The following is a 13,548-nucleotide window of genomic DNA, read 5'->3' on the forward strand; positions in this document are numbered from 1 at the left end:
GGCTTCCCACACAGGTGCCCGCTCATGTTCGGGATGATCCTCTTTCATTCCAGCTCCCCGCTTGTGGCCTGGGAAGGCACTCAAGCACGGCAAAAGCCTCGGCTCCCTGAAGCCAACCAGGACACTCAGAGGAAGCTACTGGCTGGACCTTCAGTGCCTGCCTCTCAGATTCAGCTTGTGATGGGATTGGGTGAGAGGACCAGGGTGCCTGGGACACTCAATGTCCCCATTCGTCCCTGTCTCGGTCTCTCTGTCTGACGCTCTCTGCCCTTTCTCAATTTTTTGACTCTCTTTCTGTCTGTCTCCGTTCTGCCGAGACAGGTAAGGCCTCATGTCCAAACGGTCAGGATAGTGCACCGGCTTGGCCATTTTGTCACGCGTGAAGTCAGAAAAGCGTTTCAAGACCAAGACGAGCACATCCCCACACGTGTGCAAGGTGAGTGTGCGGGAGGCAGGCGTCTTCCTGAGGCAGGCAGCACAATCATAGGCGTTGTCCCCGTCCAGCTCTTCCGGGCTCACCAAATGCCGCAAGGCTTCCTGCACATTCTTGGCGGCCTGGATATCCAGCACGATGTCCAGGTAAGGGTCCCATGTGTCTGAAGTGCCTTGGCACTGGAGACATGTGACTCGAGACCTCCAGTGGCCTCCAGCTAGCTGATGGCTTAGAGGCTGGTCCTCAGAGGGCGCCAGCTGGCAGTTGAGGCCAGGCAGGCCTGCTGCCCTGAGGGCATCCAGCGCGAACAGCAGAAACTCGTGAGCATCTTCTTGGCGGTTTCTGTGAAAGCCAGCAGCCAATGCCTGACAGGGCTGGATCACGTGGCCGGGACTGTGCAGAGCCCAAATGAAGTGACTTTCCAGAGCACAGAGCGTGCAGAGCTCTGAACGGCGCTGGCAGGTGCGGGAGTGCTCCTGAGACAGCAGATAATTGGCGAGTGGCGGGGTGTACGTCAGACACTGGAGGGCTGCATTCATGTAGCAGGCGTTCCCCGGGTTCTGCAGACCAGCCCCGATGCCGTAAGGTTCCATCCAGCACAGAGAAGCTTCCCCTCTGGCAGCCAGCTCTGTGTTCTCTGCAGCCACACCCTCGTCCAGCTGGGGCTCTTTCTGAGGCCGGGCTGACCACTTCCCTGGCACATACAAAGCCCCGCCTGGATAATGAGACTTACCCCCCGAGTGCAGTGAAGCAGCCTTGGGCACTACTCCAGGGGCCATGGTCCCGAGACTTGTGCGCTGGCGTTCCACTCTCGCCTTCCCTCTCTGCAATCTTGCTCAGATCACGGACGCTCTCCCTCCACTCACCACCCTTATATAGCCAACTCGACCCGCGACCCCGCCCCCCAGCGGCCAGCTCCACCAATCAGCTTCCAGTGCGCAAGAGGTCAGAGGCCTGAGGGCGCGACAGCCTCCTCACTCAGGACTTCTCACATCACCTGCTCTTCTCCATAGCGCTGGGAGAGGATGGACTTACCACCATCACCTTGCTCTCTGTCCACATGGCAACCAGCGGGGGATGATGGCCTGGTTGATGCCAGAGATTTCACAAACAACAACAACCAAGAGTGATAGAACGCTAGGATGCCATAAAGCTTTGGTGAAAGCATCACCTCATGTCAGAGAGTGTGTGTGTGTGTGTGTCTCTGTGTGAGTGTGTGTGAGTGTGTGTAAGAGAGAGAGAGAGAGAGAGAGAGTTTGGAGACATGTATATTCGGTGGGAGATTGGTTCCATTGCAATCCCACCAGCACAGGTTAAAATCCCCTCACGCTGGAAACACACTCAATAGGATTTGAGGCCACACCCTCTGTCTTGCATGGCCGGCTTCCCACACAGGTGCCCGCTCATGTTCGGGATGATCCTCTTTCATTCCAGCTCCCCGCTTGTGGCCTGGGAAGGCACTCAAGCACGGCCCAAAGCCTCGGCTCCCTGAAGCCAACCAGGACACTCAGAGGAAGCTACTGGCTGGACCTTCAGTGCCTGCCTCTCAGCTTCAGCTTGTGATGGCATTGGGTGAGAGGACCAGGGTGCCTGGGACACTCAATGTCTCCATTCCTCCCTGTCTCGGTCTCTCTGTCTCTCTCTCTCTCTCTGCCCTTTCTCACTTTTCTGACTCTCTTTCTATCTCTCCGGCTAATGGTGAATACATCCATCCATCCATGCATCCATCCACCTATCAAACCATGGATCAATCGCTCCATCAGTGATCACAGTGAAATACTAACCAGCACTCTTAGAAAACAAATCTTTGTTTCATTTTTAAATATGAATTTATTGATTCCTTGGCGGATCGAGGAAGCCCCAAATCCCCGCCCCGACTGATTTCCCCTCATCCCACTCACAACTTGTCCTCTTGGGTTTCCCAAGGCCTATGTGCACGGGGAGCCCTTGTCTCCAAAGACAAGACCTGGCTGAGTATTCCCCGTATATTCTCAGCCCCATCTGGCTTTCAGTGATGGAGCCATGGGGCTAGCTGCCTGTATGCTCCACAACGCATTTGCCATGCCCTTTCCAGATCAAGTAGGGCCAGCCAATGTTGCGAGTGTGCGTGTGTGAGTGTTTGATGCACTGATCAATCAGCAAACACATGAACCAAGAAAGCAAGTGTCTCTCCCTGTTGATGCATGCACGAAAAGTATGTCCGTTATTGAGAGATGAGACCAGCACCCACAATCTCCCTGCAGGTGCTGACCCACCCCCGCGGATGGACACCCCCCCTCCCACCAAGCAAAGCGTGGGAAAGACCCCTGCCACTAGGGAAATGACTAGAATCGCAGGAGCGGCCTCTTTGCCTGTTTGTTCTTCCTCTTGGGAGCTCTGGCTCTGCCTCTGCTTGCCAGACCGGGGAGCTGGCTGGCATTCTCGGGCAGCTGATGTGTTGGCTGGCCAGCTGAGCTGCACTGCCAGGAGCGTTCGTGTTGTAAGAGCTTAGAATAACCGCTTGATTTTGCTTCTGTATATTGCTTTCTGCTGAGCAAGAGTAGAGCCATGTTGGAATAAATATAGAAAAGCTATTTCATGAAGGAAGTAAAAGTTTCAGTTTCCCAGACATGAACAAGGCAGCTGCAGGAATAAAAGAGATAAGGTAGCAAGGCCGGAGCAGGCAGCTGCAGGAATAAAAGAGATTCTAATCTTAAAGTAAAATGCCAGCTGTTATGCGAAGTTTGCGGTTTTGTCCTTAAAAAGGTGCTTTAACCTGCTTGGGGCGCACAGAGTCCTGGATGCCTCCAGAGACTCTGTTGCCCATTCGCGAATGTTCAATAAAATCCTCATGCTTATTGCAGCCTCTGCGTTTGACTTGTTTTGCCAATGACGGTGTGACTCCCCTCCACGGGGTTGGACTCTCCCTGAGTCTAACATTTTGGTGCATTGGCCGGGAATGGAGCGACCGTCTTCAGCAAACAACTCTCGCAGAGGGAGGTAAGACCGATCGGAAAGTGTGTTTTTTGTTTTTGTGTTGTTCTGTACTGTCCTTGTCCCCCCCCCCCCCCCAGTCTTTGAACGGTACCGGTTTGATCTTGTACGCCGGGGGACGCTCCGATGCCTTGGAGACGGGGTGAAGATCACTTCACCCTCGTCTGGCTTTGTACGGTCGACCTTCTTGTATTTTGTATCGGGCCCTTAGGAAATCTTGCATCGCGCGAATCCTGTTTGTGTCATTTGTTTTGTAATTGTGTGTGGTCTTTTGTCTTTAATTATGGAACAGACTGTGACGATTCCCCTTAGTTTGACTCTTGACCATTGGACTGAAGATAAGGACAGGACTCACGACCTCTCCCTCCTGGTTAAGAAAAGATCTTGACAGACTTTCTGCTCTGCAGAAGGGCCCCGTTTTCAACCTGGGCTGGCCGAAAGGAGGCTCTTATCATCCAAACAGTTTAAAGGATTGTTTTTCCAACAGGTCCAAAAGGCCACCCTGATCAGCAGCCTTATCCTGGTTTGAAATCTGTCTCAGAATCCCCCCATGGATCCGTCCCTGGTTTTCCCTTTGCCCGGCACAGGTACCAGCTGCGGCTGCCCAGAGGTCAGCAGATTGACCCAAGAAGACTTTGATCAGATCCTCCTCCTGTTTCATTCTCTCTGAGGGACTGGCTGTGGGAGTAGACAGGCCGGGAACCCCAGGCCTCCCTGTGCCCTCCTCGCCTCTGCCCTCCCAGCCAGCCCCATGCAAATCCCCACAGGCAGGCTCCGGGGGCTCCTGCTCCCAGCACGCCTAGAGTCTACAGATAACTTTTGTAACAAGCCAGATGATATTTAATGTGCTGTGTAAAAACTCTTGTTCATAGTATTTATAGTATTAATGACCTCTTGTAAGTTTCCTGGGGGCCACCCAGTAAAAGATTTAGTTTGTTCTGAGAGGGTCTACAACTGGTGATGCCGAAAGTGTCTTGCCTGCAGCCCTTGGGTCCTGGCTGCTGGTTCCTGTGTGTTTAGACCAAGCTTAGTCTGCATTGCTTTGCTATAAACCTGTCCTGCAGTGTGAAGAGTGGCTGGAGTTTAGGGCTGTAGAGACAAAACCATCGGGGCATCCCGACCAGTTACCGTATATCTTGGTATGGGAGGACCTCGTGGTTAATCCCCCGCCGTGGGCTCAACCTTTTCTCATCGCACCCTGTCCTCCTCCTCCTTCTCCAGAATTGCCGGCGCCTTCAGCTCCGCCCCAACCCCAACCCTCTGCTCTTGTTTCCCTCTGTCCGCTGGAAGCTACTCGTCCTCGACCTAAGCCTGTCCTGCCTGATGATAGTCAGATGGACCTATTAATGACCTCTGAACTTCCTCCACCTTATCCCCAGGAGCATCAACCTGAAGGAGAACCCCCAAGAGGAAGACCTGGGGAGATGGGCTCTCCAGACACCACTGTAAATGAACAGCCTGAAGCCAGATCCCCAATCCATACCAGGTTGCGGCTACGCAGGGCTCAATTGGAGGAGGGAGAAAGAGGAGAAGGGCAATGGTCTTCACAATTGTACCCCTTGAGAATTGTAGGGGGGCAGGTCCAGTATTGGCCTTTCTCTGCCTCTGATTTGTATAATTGGAAAACTCATAACCCTCCTTTCTCCCAAGACCCCCAAGCATTAACAGGTCTCATCGAGTCCATCTTGTTGACGCACCAGCCGACTTGGGATGATTGTCAGCAGCTGTTACAGACTCTACTGACCACAGAAGAAGTCCAACGGGTGCTGATGGAGGCCAGAAAGAATGTCCTTCGGGCTGATGGGCAGCCCACCCAACTTCCAAACGAAATTGATGAAATGTTCCCCCTTGTCCGACCTAATTGGGACTTCAACACTCCAAATGGTAGGGAGCGTCTCCGTCTTTATCGCCAGACTCTGTTGGCAGGTCTCAAGGGTGCCGGAAGGCGACCCACTAATTTGGCTAAGATAAGAACAGTTCTACAGGGAGCTGGGGAGACTCCCGCGGGATTCTTAGAAAGACTAATGGAAGCATACCGCATGTATACACCGTTTGATCCGGCAAGTGAAGATAGGCAGGGGGAAGTGATTATGGCTTTCATAGGACAGTCGGCACCAGACATTCGAAATAAGTTACAAAGACTAGAAGGATTGCAGAATTATAGCTTGCAGGACTTAGTAAAAGAGGCAGATAAAATTTTCAATAAGAGAGAGACTCCGGGAGAGAGAGAAGAGAGACTAAGAAAGATGCAGGAAGAAAGAGAGGATAAGAGAGATAAGCGACGGAATAAAGAACTGAGCCGTATCTTGGCCACTGTAGTTCATAACAAGCAAATAACATCCCAGGGAACTGAGATAGGGAGACAGTTTAAGGAACAGGGAGGTGAGCGGCGAAACCGTTTAGGGAAAGATCAATGTGCTTACTGTAAAGAAAACGGCCATTGGGCAAAGGATTGTCCCAACAATCCTAGAAACAAGAAAAGGCAGACCTCAGTTTTGACTTTAAAAGACTAGGCCAGTCGGGGCCAGGAGCCTCCCCCTGAGCCCAGGCTAACTCTGTCTGTGGGAGGCAAGCCCACCACGTTTCTAGTAGACACCGGGGCTCAACATTCAGTTTTGACAACTACTGATGGACCTATGAGCCAGAAGACCTCGTGGGTACAGGGAGCCACAGGAGGACGCGCGTACCGGTGGACGACTGATCGGCGGGTCGACTTAGCTACAGGTACTGTCACTCACTCCTTTTTACATGTGCCTGATTGTCCCTACCCCCTATTGGGACGAGATCTTCTGACAAAACTGGGAGCACAAATCAACTTTAAAGACCAAGAAATAACAGTGACTGGGCCTCAAGGGAAATCCCTGTGCATCTTAACCCTAAAATTAGAAAATGAATACAAACTACATGAGGCCATTAGAAAAACTGAAACTAACAAAGAGGGAACCCCACCTTACATGGAGAGATGGATGACTGAATTCCCAGATGCATGAGCAGAGACGGGTGGCATGGGATTGTCAGTGCAACAGCCACCAGTACACGTACAACTAAAGGCTACTGCAGGGCCCGTGGCTATCAGACAATATCCCATGTCAAGGAAAGCCTTTGAGGGCATTCGCCCCCACATCCACAGACTACTAAAACTGGGAATTCTCATTCCTTGCCGGTCACCGTGGAACACTCCTCTCCTACCAGTGCAGAAGCCGGGGACAAATGACTATAGGCCCGTCCAAGACCTAAGAGAAATAAATAGTCGTGTAGAAGACATACATCCCACTGTGCCAAATCCTTATAACCTTCTCAGCTCCTTGCCTCCCTCCCATGTGTGGTATAGTGTCCTGGATTTAAAGGATGCTTTCTTTTGTTTAAGACTGAGCCCGGCGAGCCAACCTTTATTTGCTTTTGAATGGAGAGATCCGGAACATGGAGTAAGTGGGCAACTGACTTGGACTCGATTGCCACAAGGCTTCAAAAATTCCCCCACCATCTTTGATGAGGCCCTACATCAAGACTTGGTGGCATTCAGATTAAATAACCCCAATCTGACTCTCCTCCAATATGTAGATGATCTCTTGCTGGCAGCACCTACCAGAGAGGCCTGCCTAGAAGGGACAAGGGCCCTGTTACGTGAATTGGGAGCCCTAGGATATCGGGCATCTGCCAAGAAAGCCCAGATATGCAGAGAGGAGGTAACCTACCTAGGATATGTCATAAAGGGAGGAAAAAGATGGTTAACTGAAGCCAGGAAAGCTGCGGTGGCGTCTATACCAGTCCCAAGGAACTCCCGACAGGTACGTGAGTTTCTGGGAACGGCAGGATTCTGCCGGCTGTGGATACCTGGGTTTGCGGAGCTGGCCGCTCCCTTGTACATGTTAACGAAGGAAAAAAACTCCTTCATCTGGGGAAAAGAACAACAACGGGCTTTTGATTGCATTAAAGAGGCCCTCCTAACGGCACCGGCCCTGGGACTGCCTGATGTCACAAAACCATTCACACTGTATGTGGATGAGGCCAAAGGAATTGCAAAAGGAGTATTGACTCAGTCCCTAGGCCCTTGGAGACGACCGGTTGCCTACCTTTCAAAGAAACTAGATCCAGTGGCCTCAGGGTGGCCCCCTTGCCTGCGCATGGTAGCAGCTATTGCGACCCTGCTCAGGGACGCAAACAAACTAACCCTGGGACAGAAAGTCACAATAATAGCTCCACATGCTATAGAGTCGGTTGTCTGCCAACCGCCAGACAGGTGGCTTTCAAACGCCCGCATGACTCACTACCAGGCTTTGCTCTTAGCTCCTGAACGCATTACTTTTGGACCAGTTGCTACGCTCAATCCCGCTTCCCTATTGCCGGAGCCGGGAACGGCCAAGGATGCCCCCCATGACTGCTCCCAGAGTCTGGCCGAAGTTCATGGGACTCGTGAAGATCTAACTGACCAGCCTCTACCAGATGCGGAGGTAACCTGGTTCACAGATGGCAGCAACTATGTCACCGAAGGAACTCGGCGGGCAGGAGCAGCAGTGGTGAGTAACAATGACTCCATAGTCTGGGCCAGTGCCCTAGAGCCAGGGACGTCGGCCCAGCGAGCTGAACTAATAGCCCTCACAAAGGCTCTAGAACTGGCGGCGGGAAAAGTAGCAAACATCTATACTGACAGTAGGTATGCTTTTGCTACGGCCCATGTGCACGGTGAGATTTATCGCAGAAGGGGCCTCTTAACTTCAGGAGGACGAGAAATAAAGAACAAGCAAGAGATAATAAACCTCTTGAGGGCACTATTCCTTCCAAAAAGACTGAGCATTATTCATTGTCCGGGCCACCAAAAAGGAACAGATCCAGTAGCTAGAGGAAATAGACTGGCAGACCAGACTGCAAAAACTGTTGCCACTGAGCCAATCTCAGCCCTACCCCTGGAAATAAACTCAAAAATGGGACCCGAAGAGACCAGGCAAAACACAGATGACATAGTCTGCAACTGGGGAGTTCCATTTAAATATACTGATAATGACAGAGCTCTCATTAAAGAACTTGAAGGGGAGTGGATGCTAAGTGCAAAGCATGGAGAAAAAGAGACAAGGTCATCCTGCCCTATCGCATAGCTACTGAAATCATTGAACACCTCCACCGCCTCACTCATTTGAGCCGGAGAAAAATGCACGCTCTACTTGCAAATGAGAAATGCCCGTTTATAACTCCTGACCTGCAGTTTCTTACTCAAATTACAGTGGACCAATGCAAGCCTTGTGCCCAGGTAAACGCAGGGCGACTAAAACTCCCCCAAGGAGCCCGTGCCCGAGGACACCGACCGGGAATACAATGGGAAATAGACTTTACTGAAGTAAAACCGGGACTGTATGGTTATAAATATCTCTTAGTTTTTGTAGACACCTTTTCAGGCTGAGTAGAAGCCTACCCCACGAAGAATGAAACGGCCACGACAGTCGTTAAAAAACTCCTTAAATAAATTTTTCCCCGGTACGGATTGCCGCAAGTATTAGGGTCAGATAACGGTCCCGCTTTCGCCTCCCAGGTAAGTCAGGGGGTGGCCAAGAGTTTGGGGATTCATTGGAAACTACATTGTGCTTATCGACCCCAGAGTTCAGGCCAGGTAGAAAGAATGAATAGAACTCTAAAAGAGACCTTGACTAAATTAGCCCTAGAGACTGGCGGAAAAGACTGGGTACGACTCCTCCCTATGGCCCTTTTTCGAGTGCGCAACACTCCTGCATATCATGGGCTGACTCCCTTTGAAATATTATATGGGAGCCCACCACCGGCATCCTCTTTCTGTGATTTTGATCCTACCATGTTCCCCCATCCACCCTCGTTACAGGCGCATCTCCAGGCTCTCAGAACAGTGAGAGAGTACATCTGGAAACCGCTTGCAGAGGCCTACAAGGACAAAGACATTCCACCGTGCCCTCACCCGTTCAAGGAAGGAGACCAGGTGTATGTCCGGAGACACCAAGCAAAAACCTTAGAACCACGGTGGAAAGGACCCTTTACTGTCCTACTGACTACTCCAACTGCCCTGAAAGTCGACGGAATTACCGCCTGGATACATGCCTCCCACGTGAAACACGCCAAGGATCAGCCAGCAACAGGGACTACAGGGACTGACCAGGAACCAGGATGGAAACTTCAACGAACCCCAAATCCTCTAAAGATAAGACTGACTCGTGCTTAAAAATGTACTTTTTGACTTTGCTATCTCTTCCATGTTCATTGTCAGATTATAACCCACATACCCCCCATAAAATTACCTGGAAAATCAGTAGTTTGGAAATAAGGAACAGTCATAAATAGCACTCAAGTCATTGGACCGGTTGATGTTACCTTTCCCAAGTTATATTTTGATCTATGTGACCTAGTTGGAGGAGCATGGGAGACTCCCGGTCTCCCTTATTCAGGAACTAGTAGTCGGAACGCGTATGGCTGTGAGAATGTACTGGGACGGTTACACACCAGAGCCAGACCCTTTTACGTTTGTCCGGGGAGTGACCGTAGCAAAGCCAAAATCAAGCAGTGTAGGGGGGCCGAAGAAGGATACTGTGCTAGTTGGGGTTGTGAAACTACCGGGACAGTGTATTGGCTCACTGAATCAACTGACCTCATCTCAGTCAAGAGGGAAAATATTCCAGGATATTCAGGGACAGGGCCCTGGATTTGTGGCCAGGGTCACTGGAAACAAAACTGCGGACCATGCTTTGATAGTGTAACTAGAAGAACGGGGAGCACCCCAGGTGGCAGATGCAATCTTTTAGTTATTTCTTTCACCTCGGCCGGAGAAAAAGCTGACTGGACTAAGACGAGAGTATGGGGATTGCGGCTCTACAGAGAAGGGTGGGACGCATTTACTCTGTTCACTATCTCCCGCCAAATAGAGCCCTTAGCCACCCAGTCTATTGGCCCAAATCATGTCCTGCCTGCCTTCCGCGGGCCGTCAGGACAACAGCCTCAACATCCTATAAGGCCATTTTTCAACCACACAATAACTCCACAAACTAGCACGCCGGCCTCCCCCACTATAGTGCCGAAAAGCACGGGAGAAAGACTCATAAATCTAGTTAAAGGAGCCTTTCTAGCCCTTAACTCTTCAGATCCCGAAAGAGCCAGGGACTGCTGGCTATGCCTCAACCCCAGTCCACCTTATTATGAAGGAATAGCCACAATAGCAAACTTAACAAACTCCAGTAGCCCATCTCCAGTCTGCAGCACCATGGGGCACGAACTGACACTTACTGATGTCAGTGGGACAGGTCTATGTATAGGAAAAAATTCAATAAAATCTAGACTATGTAACCAGAGTTTAAATGTCCCCATAGGAAATTATTATCTGACACCACCTAATGGAATCTATTGGGCATGCAACACTGGTCTGACCCCTTGTATCTCGGCACAGGTTCTTAACGTCACCAAAGACTTCTGTGTGCTTGTTCAATTGTGGCCAAGAATAACATACCTTCCGTCTGAGACTGTTCTAGCTGCCTATGAACATCCAGGGAGGGCCAAGCGAGAGCCTGTCTCTATTACTCTAGCCGTGTTACTAGGTACAGAAGGAATAGCCGCTGGCATAGCCACCGGAGCAACTGCTCTGTCGAGAACAGACTATTACCAAGGACTACACCAGGCTATGAATGAAGACCAACAGGCCTTAGAACAGTCAGTCAGAGGACTAAAAGAGTCTCTTACCTCTCTGTCTGAAGTAGTGTTGCAAAACAGGAGAGGACTAGATTTGCTATTGTTAAAAGAAGGAGGATTGTGTGCCGCCTTAAAGGAAGAGTGTTGTTTCTATGCTGACCAAACTGGAAGTGTGACTGAGACTTTAGATCGACTCAGAGACAGATTAAATAAAAGACAGAAAGAATTGTCAGCCCAAAAAAGATGGTTTAAAAACATGTTCTCTCAATCACCCTGACTAACCACTTTCATCTCTGCTATAACAGGACCTTTAATATTGTTATTACTCCTTTTAACTATAGGACCTTGCATTATTAATCGTTTATTACAGTTCATAAAAGAAAGATTGTCAATAATTCAAGCCTTTGTATTAACCAGCCAATATCAGCCTGTACAAGAAAATGCCTGCTAATGCTTATATTTTAAGATAAAAATATGTCCTAAAAGAAAAGGGGGGAATGTAAGAGCTTAGAATAACCGCTTGATTTTGCTTCTGTATATTGCTTTCTGCTGAGCAAGAGTAGAGCCATGTTGGAATAAATATAGAAAAGCTATTTCATGAAGGAAGTAAAAGTTTCAGTTTCCCAGACATGAACAAGGCAGCTGCAGGAATAAAAGAGATAAGGTAGCAAGGCCGGAGCAGGCAGCTGCAGGAATAAAAGAGATTCTAATCTTAAAGTAAAATGCCAGCTGTTATGCGAAGTTTGCGGTTTTGTCCTTAAAAAGGTGCTTTAACCTGCTTGGGGCGCACAGAGTCCTGGATGCCTCCAGAGACTCTGTTGCCCATTCGCGAATGTTCAATAAAATCCTCATGCTTATTGCAGCCTCTGCGTTTGACTTGTTTTGCCAATGACGGTGTGACTCCCCTTCACGGGGTTGGACTCTCCCTGAGTCTAACAGTGTGGCGCAGGATGGCTGGTCGGCTGCACGCTGGGTCGTGCCTGATGAATGAGGACTGCCTTGCTCGGCAGGCCGGGCTCCACTCTCCTGAGGTTGAAGGAGCCCTTGGGCCGCTGCTGCTCTTGCAGGGATTTCCACTCATCTAAGCTGAGTTCCTGCATCCTCTGCTCCAAGTGCTGCCGGCCTTGTTCGGCTTCCGGGTCGGAAGGCTTTGCAGGCTCTGCTGGGGTCCTGGCGTCGTGTCTCTCTCGAGGCCCAGAGGCGGGCGCTCCCTGGCCCCGTGACACTTGCCCATTGGCCCCGTCCCATCCACCCTTGCGCACGTAAAAGAGCACGTAGGCACTTTGCTTCAAGGCCGAAGCCAGGCCACAGGTGGTGACCTTGGCGTCATCCATCTCATACCAGCGGCCGTCGCCAGCTTTGACGTAGCACAGGTAATGTCCTCGGTCACGACGCAAGCCCACGTGCACAAGGACAGCATAGAGCCTGTACTCCAGTGGCCCCCCGTTCTGCCGAGACAGGTAAGGCCTCATGTCCAAACGGTCAGGATAGTGCACCGGCTTGGCCATTTTGTCACGCGTGAAGTCAGAAAAGCGTTTCAAGACCAAGACGAGCACATCCCCACACGTGTGCAAGGTGAGTGTGCGGGAGGCAGGCGTCTTCCTGAGGCAGGCAGCACAATCATAGGCGTTGTCCCCGTCCAGCTCTTCCGGGCTCACCAAATGCCGCAAGGCTTCCTGCACATTCTTGGCGGCCTGGATATCCAGCACGATGTCCAGGTAAGGGTCCCATGTGTCTGAAGTGCCTTGGCACTGGAGACATGTGACTCGAGACCTCCAGTGGCCTCCAGCTAGCTGATGGCTTAGAGGCTGGTCCTCAGAGGGCGCCAGCTGGCAGTTGAGGCCAGGCAGGCCTGCTGCCCTGAGGGCATCCAGCGCGAACATCAGAAACTCGTGAGCATCTTCTTGGCGGTTTCTGTGAAAGCCAGCAGCCAATGCCTGACAGGGCTGGATCACGTGGCCGGGACTGTGCAGAGCCCAAATGAAGTGACTTTCCAGAGCACAGAGCGTGCAGAGCTCTGAACGGCGCTGGCAGGTGCGGGAGTGCTCCTGAGACAGCAGATAATTGGCGAGTGGCGGGGTGTACGTCAGACACTGGAGGGCTGCATTCATGTAGCAGGCGTTCCCCGGGTTCTGCAGACCAGCCCCGATGCCGTAAGGTTCCATCCAGCACAGAGAAGCTTCCCCTCTGGCAGCCAGCTCTGTGTTCTCTGCAGCCACACCCTCGTCCAGCTGGGGCTCTTTCTGAGGCCGGGCTGACCACTTCCCTGGCACATACAAAGCCCCGCCTGGATAATGAGACTTACCCCCCGAGTGCAGTGAAGCAGCCTTGGGCACTACTCCAGGGGCCATGGTCCCGAGACTTGTGCGCTGGCGTTCCACTCTCGCCTTCCCTCTCTGCAATCTTGCTCAGATCACGGACGCTCTCCCTCCACTCACCACCCTTATATAGCCAACTCGACCCGCGACCCCGCCCCCCAGCGGCCAGCTCCACCAATCAGCTTCCAG

General features: G+C 51.4%; 2 protein-coding genes and 1 long non-coding RNA gene across 3 annotated transcripts; 1 reads left to right on the top strand and 2 right to left on the bottom strand.

Moving 5' to 3' along the window:
• Positions 1-259: 259 nt before the first annotated feature.
• On the bottom strand, positions 260-1,286 carry LOC121150520 (ubiquitin carboxyl-terminal hydrolase 17-like protein 6; the record flags this gene model as incomplete). Its single annotated transcript, XM_040971453.1, has 1 exon — positions 260-1,286. A coding segment is annotated over exon 1 (953 nt), but the record flags the coding sequence as incomplete, so codon positions are not given.
• A 4,083-nt stretch (positions 1,287-5,369) lies between these two features.
• LOC121150521 lies at positions 5,370-7,005 on the top strand. Its single transcript, XR_005882985.1, has 2 exons — positions 5,370-6,130; positions 6,774-7,005. It is a non-coding gene; the product is annotated as an uncharacterized LOC121150521 (long non-coding RNA).
• Positions 7,006-11,973: 4,968 nt separating this feature from the next.
• LOC121150522 (ubiquitin carboxyl-terminal hydrolase 17-like protein 6) lies at positions 11,974-13,512 on the bottom strand. Its single transcript, XM_040971455.1, has one exon. The coding sequence runs from the start codon at positions 13,390-13,392 to the stop codon at positions 11,974-11,976; it is 1,419 nt and encodes a 472-aa protein (XP_040827389.1). The 5' UTR covers positions 13,393-13,512.
• Positions 13,513-13,548: the final 36 nt, after the last annotated feature.

Source organism: Ochotona curzoniae, unplaced genomic scaffold (genome assembly GCF_017591425.1).
Source record: "Ochotona curzoniae isolate NIBS_2020 unplaced genomic scaffold, NIBS_Ocur_1.0 contig_2173, whole genome shotgun sequence".
In the NCBI taxonomy this organism is placed as follows: domain Eukaryota; kingdom Metazoa; phylum Chordata; class Mammalia; order Lagomorpha; family Ochotonidae; genus Ochotona; species Ochotona curzoniae.